Source organism: Desmodus rotundus, chromosome 6 (genome assembly GCF_022682495.2).
Source record: "Desmodus rotundus isolate HL8 chromosome 6, HLdesRot8A.1, whole genome shotgun sequence".
In the NCBI taxonomy this organism is placed as follows: domain Eukaryota; kingdom Metazoa; phylum Chordata; class Mammalia; order Chiroptera; family Phyllostomidae; genus Desmodus; species Desmodus rotundus.
Genome location: NC_071392.1, coordinates 111,734,560 through 111,757,787, shown reverse-complemented (window position 1 = coordinate 111,757,787; position 23,228 = coordinate 111,734,560). Strand labels below are relative to the sequence as shown.

The following is a 23,228-nucleotide window of genomic DNA, read 5'->3' as shown; positions in this document are numbered from 1 at the left end:
TGCCAATGCCATTTCCTCCAGTTGTCTCCTCCTCTCTTCTTTGAACTATGGCATCTTTGCTTTGATGTTCTGTTTTAAAATTCACTCAGCCCTCTGAGTTCTTTGTTGTTCATAATTATCATCTGTTTCATGTTAATTTTTTTCTGGTGAGTGCCTTTCATCTGCCATTTGTTTTTCCTGTTCTCTGCCTCTCCCACTTTTGGAGTAATATATTTATATGGGTCTGGTGCTATTTATTTTTTACTATAACTCCCCTTTAAGAGAAGAGAGCGCACTACCCAATTATAGGTAAGCAAGTTAAATTTTAATAATATTTTAACCAAAACATCATGCAGGTCAATAAAGCAGCCTCAAGCTCAGTTTGGCCCATGGGTGGCTAGTTCGTGGCCTCTGCCAGCCCAATCTCACTTCTGGCCACACCTCCCAGGCATCTCACATTTTAGCCACATCTTATGCTCCCTAAACAGGTCCCGCCCTTTCTTCATATATGTTTATAACTTTATTATAGTGGGACTTTGCCCAATGGCTGCGGTTACATTTTTCTTCCCCATCCTATTGTGAAGTCTTTATGAACAGAGACTGCGTCTTATTCACCTTTTCCTCCTTTATATGTAGTTAGAGCTCAGTGAGCATTTGTTACATAACTCTTATAATTAACAAAACAATAATGATCTTATCTTAAAAAGAAATTATTTGTGGAATTAACTCTAACTTCATTTTTTAAGGAGGAAAATGAGGCCCCATGTGGTTAAGTGATTTACCCAAGATCACGTAGGGATAGGACGAGTACTCTTTCTGACATTCTACTCTGTAACAATTCAGTTGTAAGATTAGGAACTGGGAAAGAAGTGGCACTTCCTTAATTTTTAGAGCTGACTTTAATGTCTGATTGTGTCCCCAGCCTGCTTCTTAGCAGAAAACTTAATCACTTACTTTTATGCATTCACTGGTTGATTCTTGTATGTGCCTTGACAGGGAATCAAACCTGCAACCTTGGCATGTAGGGACAATGCTCTAACCAACTGAGTTGTGAGGCCAGAGCCAGAAAACTTAATTTAGATGTCTTTAGGTAAGCAAAGATCCAATCCAGTAATTCTGAGGCAATGTAATTTCAGGTTTATTGACTCATTTGAAGTCAGTTCAGAGCTCTCTAAACTTCCTGCCTCTTCTTCCCCAACACTGATCCAATTCCTGGGGAAATTACACAATCACAGGTGGCAGTAGGTGAGGCCAGCACTGTCTACTTTTGGAGTCTTGTCATGTTCTTGGGCTTACTTATCGACATCCTCTGATGACCCTTGTTAGTCTGTCCTATTCATGTCACTTGGATCCTCAGGTAACTGAAAACTGATGGGACCACCCTCTGTCTATAGCCATCTCCCACCATTTCTCTTGCTTTCCCCTTGCCTCGTAGTTTCTCTCAGAGGCCCCCTAAACTTTTATAGGGAATCTTGTATTTAAGACCAGATCTGTGGTAGGGGAGGCAAGAACTCCATATTGTTCTTTCTCTGTTTTTATTAAAATATATTTTATTGATTATGCTATTACAGCTGTCCCAATTTTTCCCCTTTTGCTGCCTTCCACCCAGTAGTACCCCCTATTCCTTTTGGCAGTCCCCCCCCGCCCCCACTTAGTTCATGTCCATGGGTCATGAATGTGAGTTCTTTGGCTACTCAGTTTCATATACTGTTCTTAACATCCCCCTGCCTATTCTGTACTTACCAGTTCCTACTTCTTAATCCCTGCACTTTTCCCCTATTTCCCCACTTCCCACTTGCAACTGGTAACCATCCGAATGAGCTCCATATCTATGATTCTGTTTCTGTTCTGCTTGTTTGCTTAGTTTGTTTTTTAGATTATTTAGATTATTTTTTTATTATTATTGATAGTTGTGAATTTATTGCCATTTTAATGTTCATTGTTTTGATCTTTTTCTTAAATAAGTCCATTGACATTTCATATAATAATGGCTTGGTGATGATGAACTCCTTTAGCTTTACCTTGTCTGGGAAGCACTTTATCTGCTCTTCCATTCTAAATGATAGCTTTGCTGGATAGAGCAATCTAGGCTGTAGGTCCTTGCTTTTCATCACTTTGAATACTTCTTGCCAGTCCCTTCCAGCCTGCAAAGTTTCTTTTGAGAAATCAGCTGATAGTCTTATAGGAGCTCCTTTGTAGGTAACTATCTGCTCTTCTCTTGCTGCTTTTGAGATTCTCTCTTTATACTTAACCTTTAGCATTTTAATTATGATGTGTCTTGGTGTGGTCCTCTTTGCACCCATCTTATTTGGGACTCTCTTTGCTTCCTGCACTTGTATGTCTATTTCATTCACCAAATTAAGGAAGTTTTCTTTCATTATTTTTTCAAATAAGTTTTCAATTTCTTGCCCTTTCCCCACTCCTTCTGGCAACCCTGTGATTTGAATGTTGGTACATTTGAAGTTGTGCCAGATGCTCCTTAACCTATCCTTGGTTTTTGGATTCTTTTTTCTTCTTATTGTTCCAAACTGAACTTTTTTTCCTTCCTTGTGTTCCAAATCATTGATTTGATTCTCAGCTTCATCCACCCTATTGTTGATTCCCTGTAAACTTTTCTTTATTTCACTTAGTGTAAACTTTATTTCTTCCTGGGCCTTTTTTAATGCTGTTGAAGTACCCAATGAGTTCCTTGAATATTCTAATAATCAGTGTTTTGAACTCTGCATCTGATAGATTGCTTATCTCCATTTTGTTTAATTCTTTTTCTGGAGTTTTGTTCTGTTCTTTTATTTGAGCCATATTTCTTTGTCTTCTGATTTTGGCAGCCTCCCTGTGTTTGTTTCTATTTATTAGATAGAGCTACTTTGACTCCCTGTCTTAGCAGTGTGGTCTAATGTAGAAAAGCACACCTATAAGTTGGATGGGGCGGGGCCTTAGGTAATTGCCAGGGCGAAGCAACCCTGTGAACTAGGTTGATGGAATGTCAGATATGGTGCAGTCTCTCTTTGGCTCTGTGTGGGAGAAGGCTCAGAAAAGGGACAATGGTCGCTGCCTGGCCTCTGGAGTTTTGTTTGGTAGGAAGCTGTCCACTGGCATTAGCCCTGATGCCAACACTTCAGTTTCTCCCTGTATGCCATTGGTGCCCTTCATGCTTCTGCCCTGGTGCTGGAGCTCAGGGAGAATGAGTCTGCGTAAGTCCTAAATCTGTTGCAGGCCCTTTAAGAGGAGATGCCTGAGAATCCTGCAGTTTCTTCCTCTGCCCCAGCCCCCACTGGTTTTTATAGTCAGAAGTTATGGGGATTTATCTTCCTGGCACCGGAGCCCTGGGCTGGGTGGTCTGGTGTGGGGCTGGGATCTCACTCACTCCAGAGATATCCCTCCCAATTTTTATCCATCACACGTGGGTGTGGAATCGTCCATTCCATGTCTCTGTGTCTCCGCATCTCCGTGTCTCTTCCCCTCCTACCTGTCTGAATAAATGTGACGTTTTTAATTCCTTGGTCGTCAGACTTCCATACAGCTAGATTTTCTGACGATTCTGAGTGATAGTTATTTTGTAGTTTAGTTGAAAATTTTGCTGTGGTTGTGCGAGTAGGTGAACAGTGTTTACCTGCACCTCCATCTTGACCAGAAGTGCTCCCCTCTCTCTTTCTTTCTGAAACATTCTCTTCCTTTGTCTCTGAGTTTTTGTACCTTCTCTCCAGATAAGGGGGAAGAAGTCAGTTCTATCTCTTTCTGCCTCTGTAAGTGGTTTGTATCTCACATTAGGAATGGTGACTTATGAATTTATTAATTCAGAGCCTGGGTCTTTGTTCCCAGCTGTCCAACTGTTTTCACTGTGTTCAGTGCCCTTACATTTGGCTGTCAGTTGGGGGAGAGTTCGCATATAGGCATAGTTAAGTGGGAATAGCAAATCAGGCTATGCTTGAAGTCACAGTTACTCACTGTAGTCTTATTTTGTCTAAATTTTTAAAAATGTATTGATTTTAGAGAGAGTAAGGGAGAGAAAGAAATACCGATTTTGTTGTTCCACCCATCCATGCATTCATTGCTTGCTTCTTGTATGTGCCCTGACTGGGGATTGAACCCACAACCTTGGTATATCGGGACAACACTCTAACCACCTGAGCTCCCCAACCAGGGCTCACTGAGGATTCTTTTTTTTTTTTTTATTGTTGTTCAAATACAGTTGTCTCCATTTTCCTGCCACCACTTCACTGAGAATTCTTATACAAGAGCAAATTGGGATTATCAACTGCCATCTTTAATCTAATAGAAAAAAAGTACTTCAGACCCTATATTCTCTACTTTAAAAAGGACCCAGAACTCAATCACCAAGTTCCTTTCAACATTCAGCACCCCATTTGGTGGAGGACTTCCAATTTTCTGAGTGTTTCTGATTTACTGATTTAACAAGATTTATAGGATAGTGACATACACCGACATTTCAGGGTGTCCAAGTTCTAAGCCTCAGGGTGGTCCCCAGGCTGAGGTGTTGGATGCCTCAGGCCCCAGCTCAGGAGGCTTCTACTTTGTTTTTTATGGCCCCATGGCTCTGGCTGTCATTTAGCCACTGAGCCTCAGTCTTCTCATGTGACCTGGGCGTGAGGTCTCTCACCTTGTGGTAGTTACGAAGATTAAATAAGACAATGCATATGAGTGTTCAGTAAATGTTAGACTATCAGATTTTGGTTCCTCTCTTCCTTCTAGAATCCTTCATTGTGACATAAGGAGATTCCGAGGATGAGATGCTCTCAGAAGGAGGCTTACAGCAGCTGTTGGTAGGGTAGGAGGAATGGAGAGGAGCACTTACTTTCTTTGCCACTAAGGGAAACCATTTCTAATATAATTGGATTCTTGGGGAAGGATATGTGGTTCTATCCTTGAAAGGCAAAGGGGCTTGTGCCATCTGCCAAATCAGGAACCATGAGGAGATCTAGGATGTCTCATTCCTGGAAGGTCCTGAAGAAGGAACTGGTGAGGAGTGTGAAGGGCCCTGGGAGGGAAGAGGGAAGAGAGGTATTTTGAAGAAGCGGGAGATGGGTGTAGGAGGCGGCCTTGGATTGAATGTGGCTACCTTGTATCTTTTGGAGTGAAAGCATGTGCACAAAGGAAAGAGTTACAGATTAGGCTTTAGAAAGACTGAATTCTGAGCCCTGCGCTGTAGCCTGCTACTCCCCTGACTCTGGGAAAGTCACAGGCAACTCTCTGGGCCCAAGTCCTGCTCCATGCCCACTCTTTCTACTATTATAAGATCAGAGAAAATAAGGCCCAGCAGCAGAGTGAAGTATTAGGTTAAACTTATGGATTCTGGACCCAGACTGCCTGGGTTCAAATCCCTATCACCCATTAGTCACGTGACTAATACTAGTGTTAGGCAAGTTACTTGACTTACTGTGCCTGTTTTTATCTCTGCAAAAAATTGTTGAGGATTAAATGAGTCAGTGCATATAAAGGGCTTAGACTAGTGCCCAACAATGGCAAATTGTTCTAATAAGTTTTAATTTGTATTAATAGAGGCATTCCCTATATTTACTTTAGATATATAATTTTTAAAGAAAATATTACAGTTACAGGTGAAGCTCCTCACCATCCTACTCCCTTTCTCCTCACTAGTAACTACTGTCCCGAGGTTGATGTGTACCCTTCCTACCTATATATTTAAATTTTATTACATATGTATGTAAACATAGCCGTGGTAAGCATCCATAAGCAACTATATAGTATGTGGCACATTTTTAAAAATGGTATTCTAAATGGCATCCTATTTCACCTTTTTTCCACTCAAAATTATGTGTGAGCTTTACCAACATTGACATTCACAGCTAGGGCTATGTTCAATTCTGTGACTGTACTGGAGTGTGCTGATGCGTTCCCCTACTGACGGAAACTCCAAGTGTTTTCCGCCTTTCACTGTCGATATGTGCCGTGGCCATCCTCATGGCTCTCTCCTTGTGTGCCTGTGTAAGTTTCTCTAAAACGTACATATAAGGTGCATACATTTCCTCCATCACAAAGGACACACATCCTCAACTTTTAAAAATCTTGCTAAATTGCTCTCCAACATAGTTGTACCATGTTTTTCAATTCCTCAGTCTGATAAGTGTAAAATGGTATCTTATGGTTACTTTAATTTATATTTCCATTATTTTGAGTGGTATTCAGAATCTTGTCATTACGTTTGGTGATTTGAATTTTCCCTTCAGAATTACCTGTTTATATCCTTTGCTCATTTTTCTTTTGGGTTATTTGTATTTTTTTGGTTTGTATAATTCTTTAAATTAAAATTCTGGATATTAATCCTTTGTAATAGTAATCCTTTGTAATTCTGGATAGTAATCCTTTGTCAGTAATATGCCCAGCAAGTATATTCTTCCAGTCTTCAGTTTGTCGTTGTGTTTATGATGTCTTTATTAACAGAAGTGAATGAACAATGGTTTTTGGTTTTTGAATTTTTTTAATTATGAAAATTTTCAAACACAAAAGTTGAAGTATGTATAATGATCATCCTTAGAGCTGACAGTCAATGTTTTGCCCCATTGGCTTTGTGTTTGTGTGTGTGCACGTGCGTGGGTGTGTGCCAGATCACTTACAAGTTGCATACTTTACCACTTCTTGGCCTTTCGGCTAAGATCAAGAGTAAAAGTTGCATACATTATGACGTTTACTTAAAAACAACATGACCACAATATCACCATACCACTAAGAAAATTAAAACATTCTCCCCTCAGCTCCATCAGATTCCCAAGTTTAGTCTCTCTGGATCACCCCTCAGTTCCTGCCACTATTCTTGCTCTTCATTTTCTGGACTGAAGTGAGGGCCCGGACCTTTAACTAGAGCTGTACTGGTGAATGTTTTAACATCTGGTCCCTGGGGAGGGGGATGCTTCCATTTGTAGTAGTTGCCAGTCCTTATGTGGCATAAATATTCCCACTGTGGGCAATTCGAAGCTACCAACATGATTTCAACAGTCTTGAAGACTTCCTGAAAATGTAATCATCGCTCCAGTGTGCCACAGCATTGAATCCTATTACATTTCCCCTCCTTCAGCATTATTCCAGTCTGTTGCTGATGGTGGGAAACAGATAGTTGCCAATGCTCTTGTTTGTTTTGTTTCCACAGGGGTTGCACCAGTTCATCCTGGACATCATTGTGATGATGCGAGTGTGTAAAATATTCCTCCAAGGGCTGAAAGGATTCCTGGGGTATAAGGTCACTGAGCCTGCTCACAGAAGGCACCCTATCTTCTCCTTCTGGGATGTAAGCTGCTGGGCTCAGCAAGATTAGCAGAGTTTTAAGGGGGGACCCATAAGTAACACCCCACTTCCCAGCCCCAGTTCTGTATCAACTGAGAGAGAAGACAAAGGGTAAAGCAGAAGGAGACCCCAACTGTCACTTTTATTAATGTTGAGATTTATATTGGGGATGACTTGGATCGTCAATTGAGAGGGTTTCCTAACCCCAGAATTAAGACAGCCTTGCACACCAAGTCATCGTTAGTGCTGGAACACAGCAGGCCTCCTCCACAGCAGCAGGACCTCCTGCCATAAACTCCTGGCAGAGAGGGACGGAGCGGAGTGTGAGCTCAGAGGGAAGGAGAAGGGGGTGATCATGCCCAGTTTCTCCTTCCAAGTCTACCAAGAAATTCGTTGCTCCTTTTCAGTGTGGAAGGGCGGGGGGCGACTAGGAGTGTTCAACTAGTACAACTTCCTCCACGTGGAAACGAACCTCAGGAGCAGGAAAGAAGCCATCTCCATTCCAACAGTGATCAGAAGAGCCAGGAGAAATCCAGACTGGGCTTCAGAAGATGAACAGAATCCAGCTGTTCCTCTTTGTACCTTCTTTCCTGTCTCTTAAACAAGAAGGGAACATTTGCAAGACCCTGTTCACTCTGGTGACCATGTTTTCTAGATTTTCTAGAATCCCTATTTCAAATAATGTACCCCAGTGGTAGATCATTAGCCCCCTTTTGGTTCAGAAGAGTTGATCACAATTCTGTTAATTTGTTATGCTTCCCCAAAGTTGTCTCCATTACCATCCAGGGCTCCAAAGTTTCCCCTGCCCATTTTCTTGTTATGCCAAGAGTGACTAGGTATAGCTTCTGCCTCCTCCCTGCATGCAGCGATTCACTCCGAGAATTTTCCCAAAATCGTTTTTGAAGGAAAGTAGTCAAGGCAGGGGGTGCGGTTCTGCTGGTGATGGGGCAACACAAGGTGGTTTCTAAGGGGCCAGTAGGTAATGTGACTGTGTGTATATGGCTGAGCTTAAGATGTAGCAGGGAGAAGGGGCCTGTGGCCAGCTGGAGAGGAAGGGCATGCCCTGTCTAAAGACGTTCAGATTCATATATTTTGGAGACACTGTGCTGGCCAAACCAAACAAGTCTGCAGCCAGATTCTGCCCTGTAGTTGGGCCATGAGATAGGAAGGGATGGAGTAGAAGAATCGTTACCTAAAAGATTGAGATTAGCTCTCAGGAAGGACATTCTGACTCAGGGTATCACACAGTGGTGAAGTGAAGGGCCCTGGAGACCAGGAGTTTTTGGTTATCCGCAGGCCTGGGCTGATGCTTGGGCAAATGGAAGTTGAAGATCAGAGTCAGATTTGTCATCAGGGTAGTCTTGAGCAGAAGTCTCTAAAGGGCAGTGTATGGGTCATATGGCTGCTGAACAGAGAGCTGGAGGGCTGGGGCAAAGGGTCAGGCAGAGAGTGCCAAAGACTGGCTTTGAGTGGAGTATGTGAATTGGATCCTTCTGAACACCACCTCTTCCCTTCATCGGCCTCCCTGAGAAGCGCCGTAGGGATACCCAAACTACAAATGAGGGAAGAGGGCAGGAATCTGAGTGAGTCCTGGGGAGAGCATGCAGAATAGCTAGAGAAATGTGTGGGGGTCCTGGTTTGTCCCAGCGTGGTGGTCAGGGCTTTGTTTGTCCTTTCCTTTCACTCCTACCTTCCCCTACATATTTTCCCCCGCCGTCCCTGCCCATTTCTCTCCTCTTCCCACATCCTCTCTGCATCTGTTAGGAGTTCGAATTGGATTAATTTATCCCCAAGACCTCTTATACCATGTCCTCTTGGTGATCCTCTATACGAGAACCACTTACTTGCTGTGTAATCCTTTACTCTGCTGAAGACAAAACGGAGTAAGATAAGGAAGATGTGCCATGCCTGGCTCATTATAGGTACTCAGTTAAGGTTGACTTCATTTATTCCTTTGTTTTTATCCCTCCTTTCTATTCTTTTTCACTCTATACTTTCCTACTTATTTGCTTCTTTTCCCTCTTTTCTTTCTCCGGACTTTTCCTCTTTATTCTCCATTTCCTCTCCACACCCCCATCTTTCTTTCTCTTTACAATAGGATATTGTCATTGCTGGGCCTAAGTCTTGTGCTGAATTGGGGCTTTTGAGCGGAGGTGGACATGAGAAGCCCAGCTGGTAGGTCTCCCATGGCTTCTTGCCTGCTACAGTGTTCCAGGTACACAGAAGGGTTTCAATGCAGAATTCTAGAAGCAATCTTGTTAATTTTCCTTCCTCTCTCCTCCTTTTCTTTTTCTCCCCCAGAAAAAGAAGCAAGGCCGAATCACATTTGATACTATGGACTTCGTTGCAGAGTCGGTATGCATAGTTCTGACCTTGATGTTGAGAATTTTCTTTCTATGTTATGGCTTGGGAGAAGCAATGGGCTGGGCATCAGGACAGCTGGGTTTAGTCCAGGTTGTGCCACCAGCCCAGTGTGTCACCCTGAGTTTCCTCATCTGTAAAACAGGTGATTTCAGTGATCCCTTCCAGTCCTGGCATTTCAAGACTATGAGCCCCTCCCCACCCCCTAAAAGCAACCCTTTGTTGCTTTATAGCTGAGCACAGCCACCAGCAGGGAAGAGTGCCTGCATTTGGACCCATGGGACAGCAGAGGAAGTGAGAGCCCCAGACAGAGGAGAAATAATCAGGGTGGTGGGCAAAGCACTGGCTTGTGTGAATTCTGGCTCTGCCCCAAACTCTCCAAGAGATGCTGGGCACACTTGTCCCCAACCTGGATGTAGGACGGCCATTCAAGTGAGAAAGTAACTTATGTCTGGGTGAGGCTTTGGACTGTGTGAGTTGTTTTCTGAATTTCAAGAATCATGGTTACCTTCCCAGCTGGCTTCTCCCTATCAAATCCTGGACATTAATTAAAATTTAAAATTAAATTTAAAATTTAAAGGGACTTACCTATTTGTAGGGAAGATCTAAAGTTCTCACCAGTGACGACCTGACTTGACCTTGGCCTGAAGTACCATGTTGGTTTTTCTCTCAGGGAAGGGAGGCCAGACAGAGCTTTATAACTGTTACCAAGACGCCCTGTTCCCCTCCTGGGCAAATCTGGTTTCTCATGACCCATTATTTATGAAGCACAATTAAACCAAATTCTGTCTTGGTTTGGGGTTTTTTTTTTCAACTTTCCAGACTGGCCAGTGTCTGGCATTGTACCCTGAATTTTACCCAAGTTTCCCTTCACACAGGAGAAACCAGGGGCCTCTGAGAGTCACAGGACTCTAGAGGTGAAGGCAGTTCTGTATATAACACTGGAGGGAGAGAAGAGGGCACAGAGGAAACCCATTGCATAGGCAAGGCCTCTCACTGTCTCAAATGACTATGCCTCGAACACAGAGACAAAGAATAGAGACCCAATTAAAACACCTGCCCTTTAAGGAACTGCTAATGGGTACTGGTTTCTTTTTAGGGTGATGAAAAGGCTGTAAAATCCATTGTGGTGATAGTTGCACAACTCTGTGAATACACTGAAAATCACTGAAGTACACTTTAAATGGTGAATCATATGGTGTATGTTATATCTCAATCAAGCAGGTCCACACACATGTGTTAATACATACATAACCTGCCCCTCAGGACAGCACTTGGATTGTGACCAAAAAGTAAACCTCAGTATAGTCCATATCAGGACTCTGTTATCACTAAACTTCTCAAAGAGAACCCTTAGAATCAGAGACGTAGACTCTAGACTCATTTATTATAGCACTTGTGAGACATTGAAAACAAGGGATACATTTCAAAAATGTAATTTTAAAAAGAACACTGAAAAAAAGCAGGTTGTACAAATGATGTCTGCAGTCTGACATTTATGTAAATAAAAGCAAGCCAATTCTACGCATATTCTGTGGGCACATGTATAAGTATATAATAATGTATGAAAATGGTCACCTCTGGTGATGGAGAGCAGATTCATATTAGGGATGACATGGTAAAAGGGTTTTAACCATTTATATCGCTCTGATTCATTTTTTAAATTAATTTATTTTTAGAGAGAGGGGAAGGGAGGGAGAAAGAAAGGGAGAGAAACATCAATGTGTGGTTGCCTCTCCTACACCCCCCACCAGGGACCTGGCCCACAACCCAGGCATGTGCCCCGACCGGGAATTGAACCAGCGACCCTTTGGTTTGCTGGCTAGCACTCAATCCACTGAGCCACACCAACCAGAGCTTATTCTGATTCTTAATGGAAAATATATTCATCTAGTACTTGCGTTATTTCCAAAGAGTTTATTTATACATAAGAAAAAGACAGGAAACTAGTATGTCACATGTTAATAGCTAGCTCTAGGTGGTGGGGTCAAGGGTAGTCCCTCTTTTGTTCCTTTATCCTTCCTGTATGCTAGAGAGCACAGTGAGGGGGTTGCTGGTCTGAAGCGAATAAGAGTGAGAGCACTGAGAAATGGTGTTTGAGAAGCAGACAGGGGTCAGGTCTCTGAGGCCCTGTTTGAATTATATTTCCTTTTCCCTGTTCCAGACATTTATTTGATCTCTTCAGGTAGGCCTGGAAGTGTTTCTGATTATGGGGAATACTAGGTTGTGTAACATTCCCACCTGCACTTAAGGAGTTAATTGGAATGAAGTTAAGATGATAAAATTTACTGGGGAAGTGAAATAAGAATCAGTTCTGTAGGAACCCAAGAAAGGGGTTCCTAAGGGTTGGGGGAGCGGGTAGTAAGAAAGATTTCCTGAAAGAATTAGGTCCCCAAGTGGGCCTGAAAAATCATTTTGGTTCATGGACACTAGGAGCATCTGTGTTTTGTTGTAATTGGACCCTGTGATAGAAATCCCAATGGGTTATTGATAGCAAAAGAGTTAGAAAGGAGAAAGATCAGATTCAGACATAAAAATGGCCAACACTTCCATAGCCTTTCCTGTGCCAGGCATGTTGCAAGTCCTTTACACATACTAACTCTGCTCTGTGTGTGTGTGTGTGTGTGTGTATACTATACATACTGTATATATATGTGTACTATATATACTATATATGTAAATACACATACATCTATACTATAGATACTATACATACATACACATTTATATATATACATATGCATGTTTATATATGTACACACACATATATAGTTTCTGCTATTATCAATAGGGAAATTGAGGCTCAGGGAGAAGTGGCTTAGGACAGACAGTGAGGAAATAGCAGGCCAAGGTTCAAGCCCAGACACCTGCCACCAGAGCCCAGGAGCTTCTAATCCCTGAGCTACACTGCCTTTCTGTTTCTTTTTCTTATTTTTTGTCTCTTTTTAACTTTTTTTTCTTACACTGCCTTTCTGAATGAATATGCAAGGCTTTGGATCTGTGGTTCTAATGTCCAGAATTCTCCACCATGCCCCACTTTCATTTCTACTTCTATGACAATTACTGTTCTGTAAGACTGCTGGTATCCATTCATCATTTCCATAGACATTTTGTTGAGTGCCCACTACGTGTGAGACATTAGAGTGGTAAACAAGATAGACGAGGCCACTGTCATGTTTACATTGGGCGTGTGTTCTAGAGCACCTAGAAATTTCTGTGATAATGGAAATGCTCAGTAGTCTGTGTTGTCCACTGCAGTGGTCAGCAGACCCATGTAGCTATTGAGCACATGTGTGACTGAGGAACTTATTTTTTATCTAATTTAAATTTAGCCACATGTGGGTATTGGCTGCCACATCAGACAGTGCAATTGTAGATTGTGTGTGTATTTGTGTTGGGGGGTGGTGGGGAAATGACAGATAATACACAAAAAGGAATAAGGTAATTTCAGAAAATATTAAATGCTTGGAAGAAAAGGATTCAGAGCTTACAGGGTTCTGGGAAGGGGGCTCTGTTATTTTTTGCTCAGTTGGTCCACTAGGGTTTTTTTGAGTACATAGGAGTTGAGATTAGAATGAAGAGGAGGGGCAGCCATATCTATGGGGAAATCCAGGGGAAGAACATTCCAGGCAGAAGACCATAAGTCAGAAGCAAGCTTGACACCTCCAAGAGGTGGCTAGAAGGCTAGAGACTACAGAATAAAGGGGAGAGACAGGAGGTGAGGTTGAAGGGGGTTAGGGAGATAGGGAGTCAGACCATGTGGGTACCTAGGCTGTGGTACAGAGTTAAGGTTTTATCCTAATGCCATGGGTGGCCAGTGGGGGTGTTAATAACTTAAGTATTATTTTCCCAGCAGGTGGGAATGATGGGTGAATGGGTAGATCTGCTCACCTACTGGTCCATGAGTCCTGGTTCATGAGAGTCAGCTAATAGTCTCTGTAGGCTCCCTGTTTCTTAGTCTTCTGTGGCATGCCATGGTATAGGCTGGGGCAAGGGGTGTCTCCCCTGACTGCAGTGTGCATGCGCTGAGGGACTCTGAAGCCCAGGGAGCCCATTTTGTCTGGGATGGGGTGGTGGTCAAGGAACAGCAGTGGCAGTATAGTCAGAGGTTGAGGACATAGGCCTTGACAAGCAGATCTCTGTTCTAATCCTACCCAAGCGTCTTCGCCTATCAGATGGAAATAATAATTGTGCCTCGCTTCTTGGGCTGGGCAAAGATGCAGTGAGATGGTGTGTGTAAGATGCATATCCTGGTGTGTGGCACACAGTATGCACTTACTACATGTCAGCCACTGTTGTGGGGGGTGAGGGAAGTGTAAAAGCAGGAGTGTGAGGAGCTGCCTGCTGGCCCATGGGGGAAACTGCTGGGTCCTGTGTGTCACTCTAGTTCTCTCCCCCCAGGATTACTTCCCCCCAAAGGCCATTGAGATAACACGGAAGAAGCCTTCCTGGAGGACAGAGCAGGAGATCCAGACCCTCTGTAACATCTTGCAGGTTCTGAGTTCCTACCGGAATTACTCGGAGTCCCTGCAGCTGCTTCTGGCCAAAGTCATTCGCTTTGAACGGTCAGTGCGAGACACACCCCTTGGCCCCTGGGCTGGAACTGGGCTAGAGCTGTGCTGAGCAGGAAGAGGCCAGCTGAGGCAGCCATGGCAGGTGTGCTAGTCTCTTTGTGGGGTGTCAGCCATGGAAAGCCATCTGTTAGTTCACCTTGCTCACTGTTGTGATTGCAGTACAATTTATCTCATTCATTTATTGAGAGTCTACCTAGAATTAAGGAGCCACTGAATCTGGAAGGATCTGGTAGGAACCTTGGGAAAGATCTGGTCCAATTCCCTCATTTTGCAGATGAGAAAATGGAGGCCCAGAAGGGGGAAATGACTCATCCTAGGTCACCCAGATAATAAGTAGCAGAACTGAGGCTCAAATTCAGGCCCCAAAAGCCAGAATGGATCACAAGTGATTATACTATATCCAGATAGGAACCAGGTCAAGGCTCTTGAACTTGGATGAGAAAAAAATTATATCTGTATTTTCATTCATCTCTAACTGAAATTTATCTTTTTTTAAAAAAAGTATTTTATTTATTTTTAGATGGGGGGGCGGGGGGAGAGAGAGAGAGAGAGAGAGAGAGAGAGAGAGAGAGAGAGAGAGAGGTCAGTGGTTTCCTCTTGCACGCCACACACTGGGGAACCTGGCCCGTGACCAGGCATGTGCCCCAACTGGGAACTGAACCTGTGACCCTTTGTTTCACAGGTCAGTGCTCAATCCACTGAGCTACACCAGCCGGGCTGAAATTTATCTTAAAAAAAAAAAATCATGGATGTAGGTAACAAACTACTGTAGTACTAGACATTATTGTGACTTTTTCACCAAAAGAAATCACAGATATTTTCAAATCATGTTTAAGTTGTTGTAGATTTCTGGAGAAATGGTTTATCACATCTTCAAAAATATGGTAGTTATTAGATATTAGATATGCTACTCTTATCTGGTGCCTTAATAAAAGAGAGGCACACAATATTGCTATATCAGAAATTTGGGGTTTTGTTAACTGTAATTCTGCTGTATTTTATTTTATACATTTAAAATGTTATACTGTGAATTTTGGCTTCACCAAATTGTCACAGGGCCCTTGGCACAAAAGATGCCATGTAAATACCTTGTACTAGAGAAGTTTAAGAGGTGCGTATGGAAATATTGCCATTTCTAGGACATTTCCATGGCTTCTGCAGGACAGCCTAGCAGAATATTTGAGTTAAGGTCCGTCTTGAAAATCCAGGATGTAATGTCACTGTAGGTTTGTGCTCTGATATCTTCCTTCATGGAGCTCACAGGCTAGGACATAATCACGATAGATTATGACCTTTATGAACCATGCAGGGTCCTTTCTACAGGTAATAAACCAGGGGGAGGAGGTTATTCTTCAGCTGGCTTGACCAAGGGAGTTTCTCACTGAGGTGCCATTTAAACAGTTAGATTTGACAGGTGGAAGTGTAGACAAGTTCATTCCAGGCAGAAGGAACCATCTGCTTTGTTGTAGCCCATGAAGAACAGTGAGTCACTGCTATCTTTTTTAAAAATTTTTTTAAAAAAGGTTTTATTTATTTTAGAGAGAGAGAGGAAGGGAGGGAGAAAGAGAGGGAAAGAAACACTGCTGTGTGAGAGATACATCAATCAGTTGCCTCTTTCACATCCCCAACTGGGGGCCTGGCCCGCAACCGAGGCATTTGCCCTGACTGGGAATCCAACCAGTGACCTTTGGTTCACAGGCCAGCATTCAATCCACTAAGTCACATCAGCTAGGGCCAAGTCACTGCTATCTTAAAGTAAGATTCCTGAGCAGGCAGAATGGTGTCATGAAAAGAAAAGGAATCATGGAGCAAGACACTCTGAAATTTCTTTTTAGAGATTGTATTTATTTATTTTTAGAGAGAAGGGAAGGGAAGGAGAAAGAGAGGAAGAGAGACATCAATGTGTGATTGCTTCTTGCATGCCCCCTGTTGGGCATCTCGCCAGCTACCCAGGCATGTTCCCTGGGGGGGACTTGAACCAGCAATCCTTTGGTTTGCAGGCCAGTACTCAATCCACTGAGCCACACCAGCCAGGGTTGGAATTTAATGCCATGTTTGTCCCACTGTGACTTTTGATCTTTCTGGGCTTAGTATCCTCATCATGGAAATGAGGATAATATGGATTTTATATAGATCAAGAGATGGTGATTATTAAAAGCAGTCATAGATTATTGCCAGGGCTGGGAGTTAGCAGATTAGACAGGAACCTTCCAGTTGCAGGTGACAGAAAACATAGCCCAAGGGTATGCATTAGTGGCTCATGTATCTGCAAAGTCCTGTGATAGTTCTCCAGCTTCAGACTGAGCTGGAATCAGGGCCTCAATGTCACCAGGACCCAGTGCCTCTCTCTATCTCTTGGCATTTCATAGCATAAGCTACCTTCCCAACCAGACTCTCTTGTTGCGGTGGCGAAATGGCTGCTCCAAACTTCCATCCTTTTGGTTTCAGTCCCTTGGAAAAGAGAGAGAATAACTCCTCCCAGTCCCTCAAGTCAGAGCCCTGGGATTAGTTCTTTCTGAACCAGATTGGCTTCACTTGAATCATCTGTGGGCAGTGATGCTCTGATTGTCTGAGAGTCAAGAAAGGGAAGCAAAATCAGGTGCAGTTCGTAGAAAAATGTGACCAGATGCTTGGCAGCAAAAACATAGATGTCTACTGCAGGAGGTTCAGGTGCTAGTGCTGCCTGAAGTGTGACTTGCTGTGTGATCTTTAGCAAGTTGTGGGCTCCTGAGGCCTCACTTTCCTTATCCTGAAAATGTAGATTGAGCTAGATGGCCCCTGAGGGTCTTTCTGGCTCAGGCTGTAGGAGTCTACCCTTTAATGAACACTGGCTGTGCTCTTTTGTCCCCAGTGTCTTATTTCCTGGCTGAATATGCCTGCCTTTGCCCATCTAGTCATTGCCACCTGGGTCATCACCTCTTTGCTAAATTGACATTGCCTCTGGTTTGTATCGAACAAGCCCACAGCCAGAGGGGAGCCTGAAGCTAACTGACTCCAGACTAATGCTGTCCTCAGTCCGTCTGTTCTCTGATGCCTGCCCCCAAGAGTTTGCCACAGGGTCATGAGGCTGGTGGGTGCTCTGGAAGCTCCGAAGGGGAGAGGTTGCTGTGGGCTGAGTCAGGGAGGTCTTACTGGAGGAGATAGGATCTGAGCTGGACTTGAGGTCTTGAAAGAATTTGAATAGGTGAATAAGAGAGGAAAGGCCATTCCAGGCAGGGGGAGCAGTGTGGACAATTAATGAAACAAAGGAAGTAACACAGTCGGCCTGTGCAGGGAGTTGGCTCTCCTGCTGCTGGTAGCTCAGTGAGGAAAGGAAGGGGGATGAGGAAGGCCTGTTGAGGGCAGAGCAGACAGGTTGGAGTTGAGGGAAATGGCAGCAGTCTGGAAAATATTGGGGCATTTCTACAAAGGCCACTGTCTCATCAGACCTTGGAAGAGACTTCGGGCTCCCCATTTCTGCCCCAAATCCAAATATAGCCCAGCTTTTGAAGTCCTTGTGATTGGACCGAGCCAGATTTCTCTTCCACTACTCCTCTGACCTCTTCCTTATCTCCCATTTTTCCCTTCTAATGGAGTTTATGGTATTCCTTTGAATGTGTCATGCTTCCAGACTCTGCTGTGCTTTTGGATGGGACGGTCCATCTGCTTGGGACATTCTATCTCTCTGCCTACCTGGGTGAGTCCAGCCACTATCTCAGAACTTTCTCTGGCTTTCCTAAGCTGCATTAAATGTCCCTTCTCTATGCTTCTGAATTAGCCTGCACTTACCTCTCCTTAAGCATTTTTAAATCTTACTTGACTATAATTTTGAGAACAAAATCTCTGTCCTTTATCACTGTGCCTGATAGACACAGTTGGCATTTATTTAACTATTGAATGAATGAAGAAAATTAATGAATATTGAAAGAAGTGAGATTTGAGCTTGCATTTGAAATACAGAAACTTTCCTCTGAGCTTAAGAACTAACTTCCAGTTTCCTCTGGACCTGGGTGCTTCTACTGTTAAGTGTTCCCAGTTGGGTAGCAAGTTCTTGAGGATCATAATAAGACCATTTATCTATCTCTTTCTAGACATACTCATCTGTATTTTACAGGAAAGATAAATGGAAGCTCAGAAAGGGGATATGATTTGCCCACTGGCGCAGGGGCAGAACCAGGATTGGGATCCTAATCTAACTCTAAAACCAATGCTCTTAGTTATTTAGCTACTTATTCATTGCTTTTCGCATTTGCTCATTTATTTCACAACAGTTCATTGAGCATTTACTATGTGCCTAAGCAGACTAACAGAGGCTCTGCTCTCAGGAAGCTTCAATCTAACAGTGGTGGGCTACTAGATAAGTGTTAATGAAGAAGTGAAGCTTCATGGTACTGGGCCTGGGGTCTTCTGAGGTCCTTTCTAGTTCCAGTCTGTGCTTTCCTGCTCCAGAGCAAAGAGTGCCACCAGTCCAGCTCTCCTCCAGCCCAGGACTGGGCTCTGCGTTGCTACAGATCAAATTGCCATGATCTTTCCCCAGGTTTGGTCGCAAGCGTGTGATCATAAAGAAGGTGCGGAAGAGCAACAGCTTTTATTTCATCTACCTCGGCAGAGTCGCAGTGACTGAGGATGAGGATGGCAGTAGTGCCTTCCTAGACCCCCAACCGATGCTTCTGTACAAGGGCGACTGTTTTGGGGTAACGGGGGGAAGGGCCTGGCTTCCTGGGGTGGGGTTGGGGTGTGAGAAGATTTCTGTTAGAACCTCTCAGCCAGAGCCAGTCCTACCTTATTCTCTGTGCAAGCCACATCCCTGTTGTGGGTCCCAGCACCCTTAATTGTCAAATGCCAACTGAGTTGGACCAAGTGATGTCCAAGACCAATCTCTTTTTTTTTTAAGACTTTATTTATCTATTTTTTAGAGAGAAGGGAAGGGAGGGAAAAAGAAAGGGAGAGAAACATTGATGTGTGAGAAACACATTGATTGTCTGCCTCCTGATGCACTCCAACTGGGGACCTGGCCCACAACCCATGCCACAACCCTGACCGGGAATCAAATCAGTGACCTTTCATTTTACAGGACGATGCTCAACCAAATGAGCCACACATTAGTCAGCCAAGGCCAACCTCTCCTTTTGTTATATTTAAGGAGTATGTTCCCTATATAACCCCTTAGAGATACAGTGACTCCTCAGTGTGGCCTCTCCAGCCTCCTGTCTCTGGCCTGTCTCTGGCCTCAAATGTGTTGCCTCTTTTACTACAGGCAATATATTAAGAGGGAGGAGTGGTCCCATTGAAGAGGGGGATGAGCAGGAGAACAGGGCTGGCCCAGGAACCTGCAGTCTGGGAAAGAGATTTCCAGGGACGTGGGGGAGATAAAAGCAGGAAATTGGTGTGCAAGGCTGCAAGCAGGAAGCCAGAATTAGCCTCTCACTTGCCTTTTCCCCTGTCTACCCAACAGGAAATGGGTGTCCTGAGTTCTTCAGTAAGGAGGGCCACTGTGGTCTGTATGGAAGAAACAGAGTTATTGGTTGTTGACAAAGAGGATTTCATTGCTAATAACCTGGACCAGGAAGTTAAAAAGGATGCTCAGTGTCGGTTTAAATTTTTTAGGTAACTTCATCATCAGCCAGCATCTTCCCCCTGGGTGTTTATTAGGTGCCAAAATTTGTCCCGGGCCTAGTGGGAAAGTCTAGCTGCTTTTCTCCCTACCTGAAATGTTCTTCAGTACCCACCTCACCCCCCAACTTCTCTATCAGACTCCTACTATACCTTCAGGTCTCTGCTCAAATATCCCTTCCTTGTGGGACAGTAATACTAGAATGGCTAACAAGTACTGAGTGCTTGCTGGGCCAGGCAGGGAGCTAAGACCTTTGTACTACCTGCCTTATTTAATTTCACATTCAGTCCTGTGAGGATGTTTCTCTCATTCTCCCCAGTTGACAGGTGAGGGAAGTAAGGCTCAGGATGGGGATGTCCCAGAGTGTCTGATTCAGAAGTCTTCAGGCCTCACCACCCCACTTCACTAACCAGCCCCACCTACCCTCACCCAAGAATAGAGAGGGTGGCCCCCTCAATGCTTTTATTATAGTGTATTTCCGTAAAGCCCCATCCAAACTAATTCTTGATTACACAATGCTTTCTTTACAGTGTATTTGCCCCGTCAGACAGTAAGTAATATAGTGACAAGGCCGTATCTGCCCTTCTCACCACTGTAATCCCTGTGTTGCCATAGTGCTAGGCACATGCAGGTATGCACATAGTTATCTTTAGTTACCTTCCCTTCAGGAAAGAGTGAAAGTCAATAAAGTGTATGCACTGGCACTGAAAATACAGGTGGTAGGTTGCAGGCTGTAGAGAACCATGACAGGCACAAAGTCCCTGTGGACTAGAGCTGAGAGAGACCTTCACAGAGGGGCTGGAGCCTGACAAGGGGGAATTTAGCCCAAGGGAGGAGCAGTTCATTTGTTCATAAACGGAAAAATAGGGCTGGGTTCCTTCAGTCTCAGCTCTGATGCTTATCGGCCATGTGACCCTAGGAAGGTCACTTCACTTCTCCAGTGTTAGTCTCCTGCTCTGTGAAATGGAGGTAATGATTCCTCTCTTCCGAGGTCCCTGTAAGGATCAAATGAGAGGATCATGGGAAATGTGTGGCCCCGTGCCTGGCACATAGTAGGTGCTTCCTTCTACGGTGGCCCTGCTTTCCTTCAGTGTCTCCACATCCTTCTGCTCATCTAGAGATGGTACCAACCCTGTTATCCTTTGGTGCTCTGGATGGAATTTGGTGCCCCCACTGAGGCCTGAGTCACCAAGTTCTGAGCTGAGAAAATCTAAGACAATTGGTAGTAGCCCCTTGGGGCCACACATGAGGGAAGACAAACATGTGTATGTGATGAGGTCAGGTGAAGGGGTGGTCACTGTGGTGGGCCTTCAACCACAGGGAACAATCTGGCAAAAAGAGGAGTCCAGACACTTACCCAGGGCCGAGTATTTGAAGCCCATAGGCCATAGGAGATAAGTAGGAATGAGCTTCCCCTACCAAAGAAGGGCCAGGACTTTTGGGTTTTGGGGGCAGAAGAGCTGGTGAGCTGAAGTGAGGCCCTCTCAGGGTGTTCCTTGAAATGGGAATAGGCTAGTGAGCCACAAGTTTGTGGGCAGTGGAGCTGGGGAAAGTCTCCTGGAGGGAGAATAGAAGTGAGAGAATCACAGTTGCTGGTTTACACAGATGTATTTGAGAAGCAGCTGAGGGGAGTTGCTGGAGGCAAGGGCCTCGAGAAGAGGGCAGAGGGAACCAAGGCAATATGTGATAGGAGACTGGCCACAGGCTAGGTGATTGGCGGGTGTGTGAAATCTTCCAACCACAGAACATGCTCCCTTTCTGGAAATTGCTAAAAGCTGTGCACCTTCCGTGATGGAGGGTGGTGAATTGTAACAAGCTTTTCCCTTCAGGAAGATGGATCTGTTACTGTCGTGGCCTGATGAGAAGCTCTGGAAGCTGGTAACCCAGGGGAAGGTGGAGAAGTACTCGTATGGGCAGCTGATCTCAGAAGACATTGTCAAGTCGTCCTCCATCATGTTCGTCTGCGGGGTAAGAAGTCCGAGCTGGGGTTAGCTGGGGAGAGCATGCCTAATATAACATCCTATGGCCAGATAGGTGGGGTTTACAGCACCCGCAACTGGCAATTGCTGCCTCATTGAGGATTTAATTTATATTTTTTTCTGATTATTAGTAAGATTAATCATGTTCATTTACTATCTAAATTTTATCTTTTGCAAATTGCTTGATGCCTTTGCCAGCTTCTTTGTTGGTTGATAATGAAAAGAAGATCTAACATATTGAGTGCTTACTGTGTACCAGGCTGCATGCTTCACATGCTTTATTTCATTTCAGCCTCAAAGCAGCACAAAGGAGGTTGGAATTGTTGTTATTCTCATTTCACAGAGGAGGAAACCTGATGCACAGGGAGGTTAAGTGATTTGTCCAAGGTCACACAATCGCTGAGGCGCAGAAGCAGGATTCAACCCAGGTCTGACTTCAAAGCCCTCCTCCTCAGGAGCTGGGATTTGGAATTTGAGTTGAACTTCCTGTCAATTGTTGATTCTGCTCAGACCCTAAGTAGTTAATCATTATTATCATCTAAAAAGTCACCAGTTTTTGAGGTTATTTGGCTTGTTCCAGAGGTTCTACTAGCATCATTAAGTTTTGTGTGTGTATTTTGGAATAGGTAATACATTCACATGGTTCAAAATGCAAAAGGTTCAAAAGAGTGGTAAGTCTCCCTTCTGTCTCTTTCGCCTGCTGCCACCCAGTATTCTTACCTAGAGGCAACTGCCGTCACCAGGCTCCCGCATGTCTGTCCTGTATGTATTCTCCGCAGATACAGGCATATGCATGTGTGTATGTTTAGTCCTTTTTTTCATAAATAGCGTCAAACTATACAGACTGTTCTGCACTTTGCTCTTTCGTTTAAGACTATGTCTGTAGATTGTTTCATATTAGTACGTATACAACACACACTCTTTTTTCCACCTGTGTAGTATTTTACTGTATGATTGTACTGTAATTTACTTAACCAGATTCCTATAGATGGATATTTAGGTTGTCTCAATCTTTCGTTATTTTAAACAGTGTTTTGATGAATAACCTTGTACATAGTATTTCACCATAAATATTCACCAAAGCTCTAAAAAGAAGATATTATTATCCTAAGTTTACAGAAGGCTGTTGTAGCTAAGATACCTTAAGAGAGGCCACCCAGTTACTAAGTTGCAGAGCCAGAGTCCTGCCCCCAGACTTTTGGTATGTCCCATATATCTACTATCTAAATGTTAAGCCACCATAGACATTTGTCAAGTTTTTGCCAAGGTCCATGACACATTGGTCGAGGCTCAGGAAGGATACAAAGATGGAAAAGACTGGTTCTGTCTCCTTATATATCTCCTCCACTAGATTCTGAGCATAGACAAAGGCATCAATGCCAATTACCAAGTGATTAGTGCAAACTCTTGTGAGTTATAAGAATTCAGGAGAGAGCCCTAGCCAGGTGCTCAGGAGGTTGGACCATTGTCCTGATGTGCCAGGGT

The 23,228-nt window shown here is 43.9% G+C and overlaps 1 protein-coding gene across 2 annotated transcripts in view; it reads left to right on the top strand.

The window, feature by feature from the left end:
* Nucleotides 1–23,228, top strand: part of CNBD2 (cyclic nucleotide binding domain containing 2) — a 74,643-nt gene that overhangs the window by 9,545 nt on the left and 41,870 nt on the right. For both annotated transcript variants that reach the window (XM_053927292.2, XM_053927291.2), the window contains exons 3-8: nucleotides 7,103–7,240; nucleotides 9,538–9,591; nucleotides 13,999–14,162; nucleotides 18,688–18,844; nucleotides 19,606–19,757; nucleotides 21,594–21,732. In XM_053927292.2, the coding sequence (XP_053783267.1) occupies nucleotides 7,136–7,240; nucleotides 9,538–9,591; nucleotides 13,999–14,162; nucleotides 18,688–18,844; nucleotides 19,606–19,757; nucleotides 21,594–21,732 (771 nt within the window). In that variant the 5' untranslated portion in view covers nucleotides 7,103–7,135. The remainder of the gene's footprint in view (nucleotides 1–7,102; nucleotides 7,241–9,537; nucleotides 9,592–13,998; nucleotides 14,163–18,687; nucleotides 18,845–19,605; nucleotides 19,758–21,593; nucleotides 21,733–23,228) is intronic.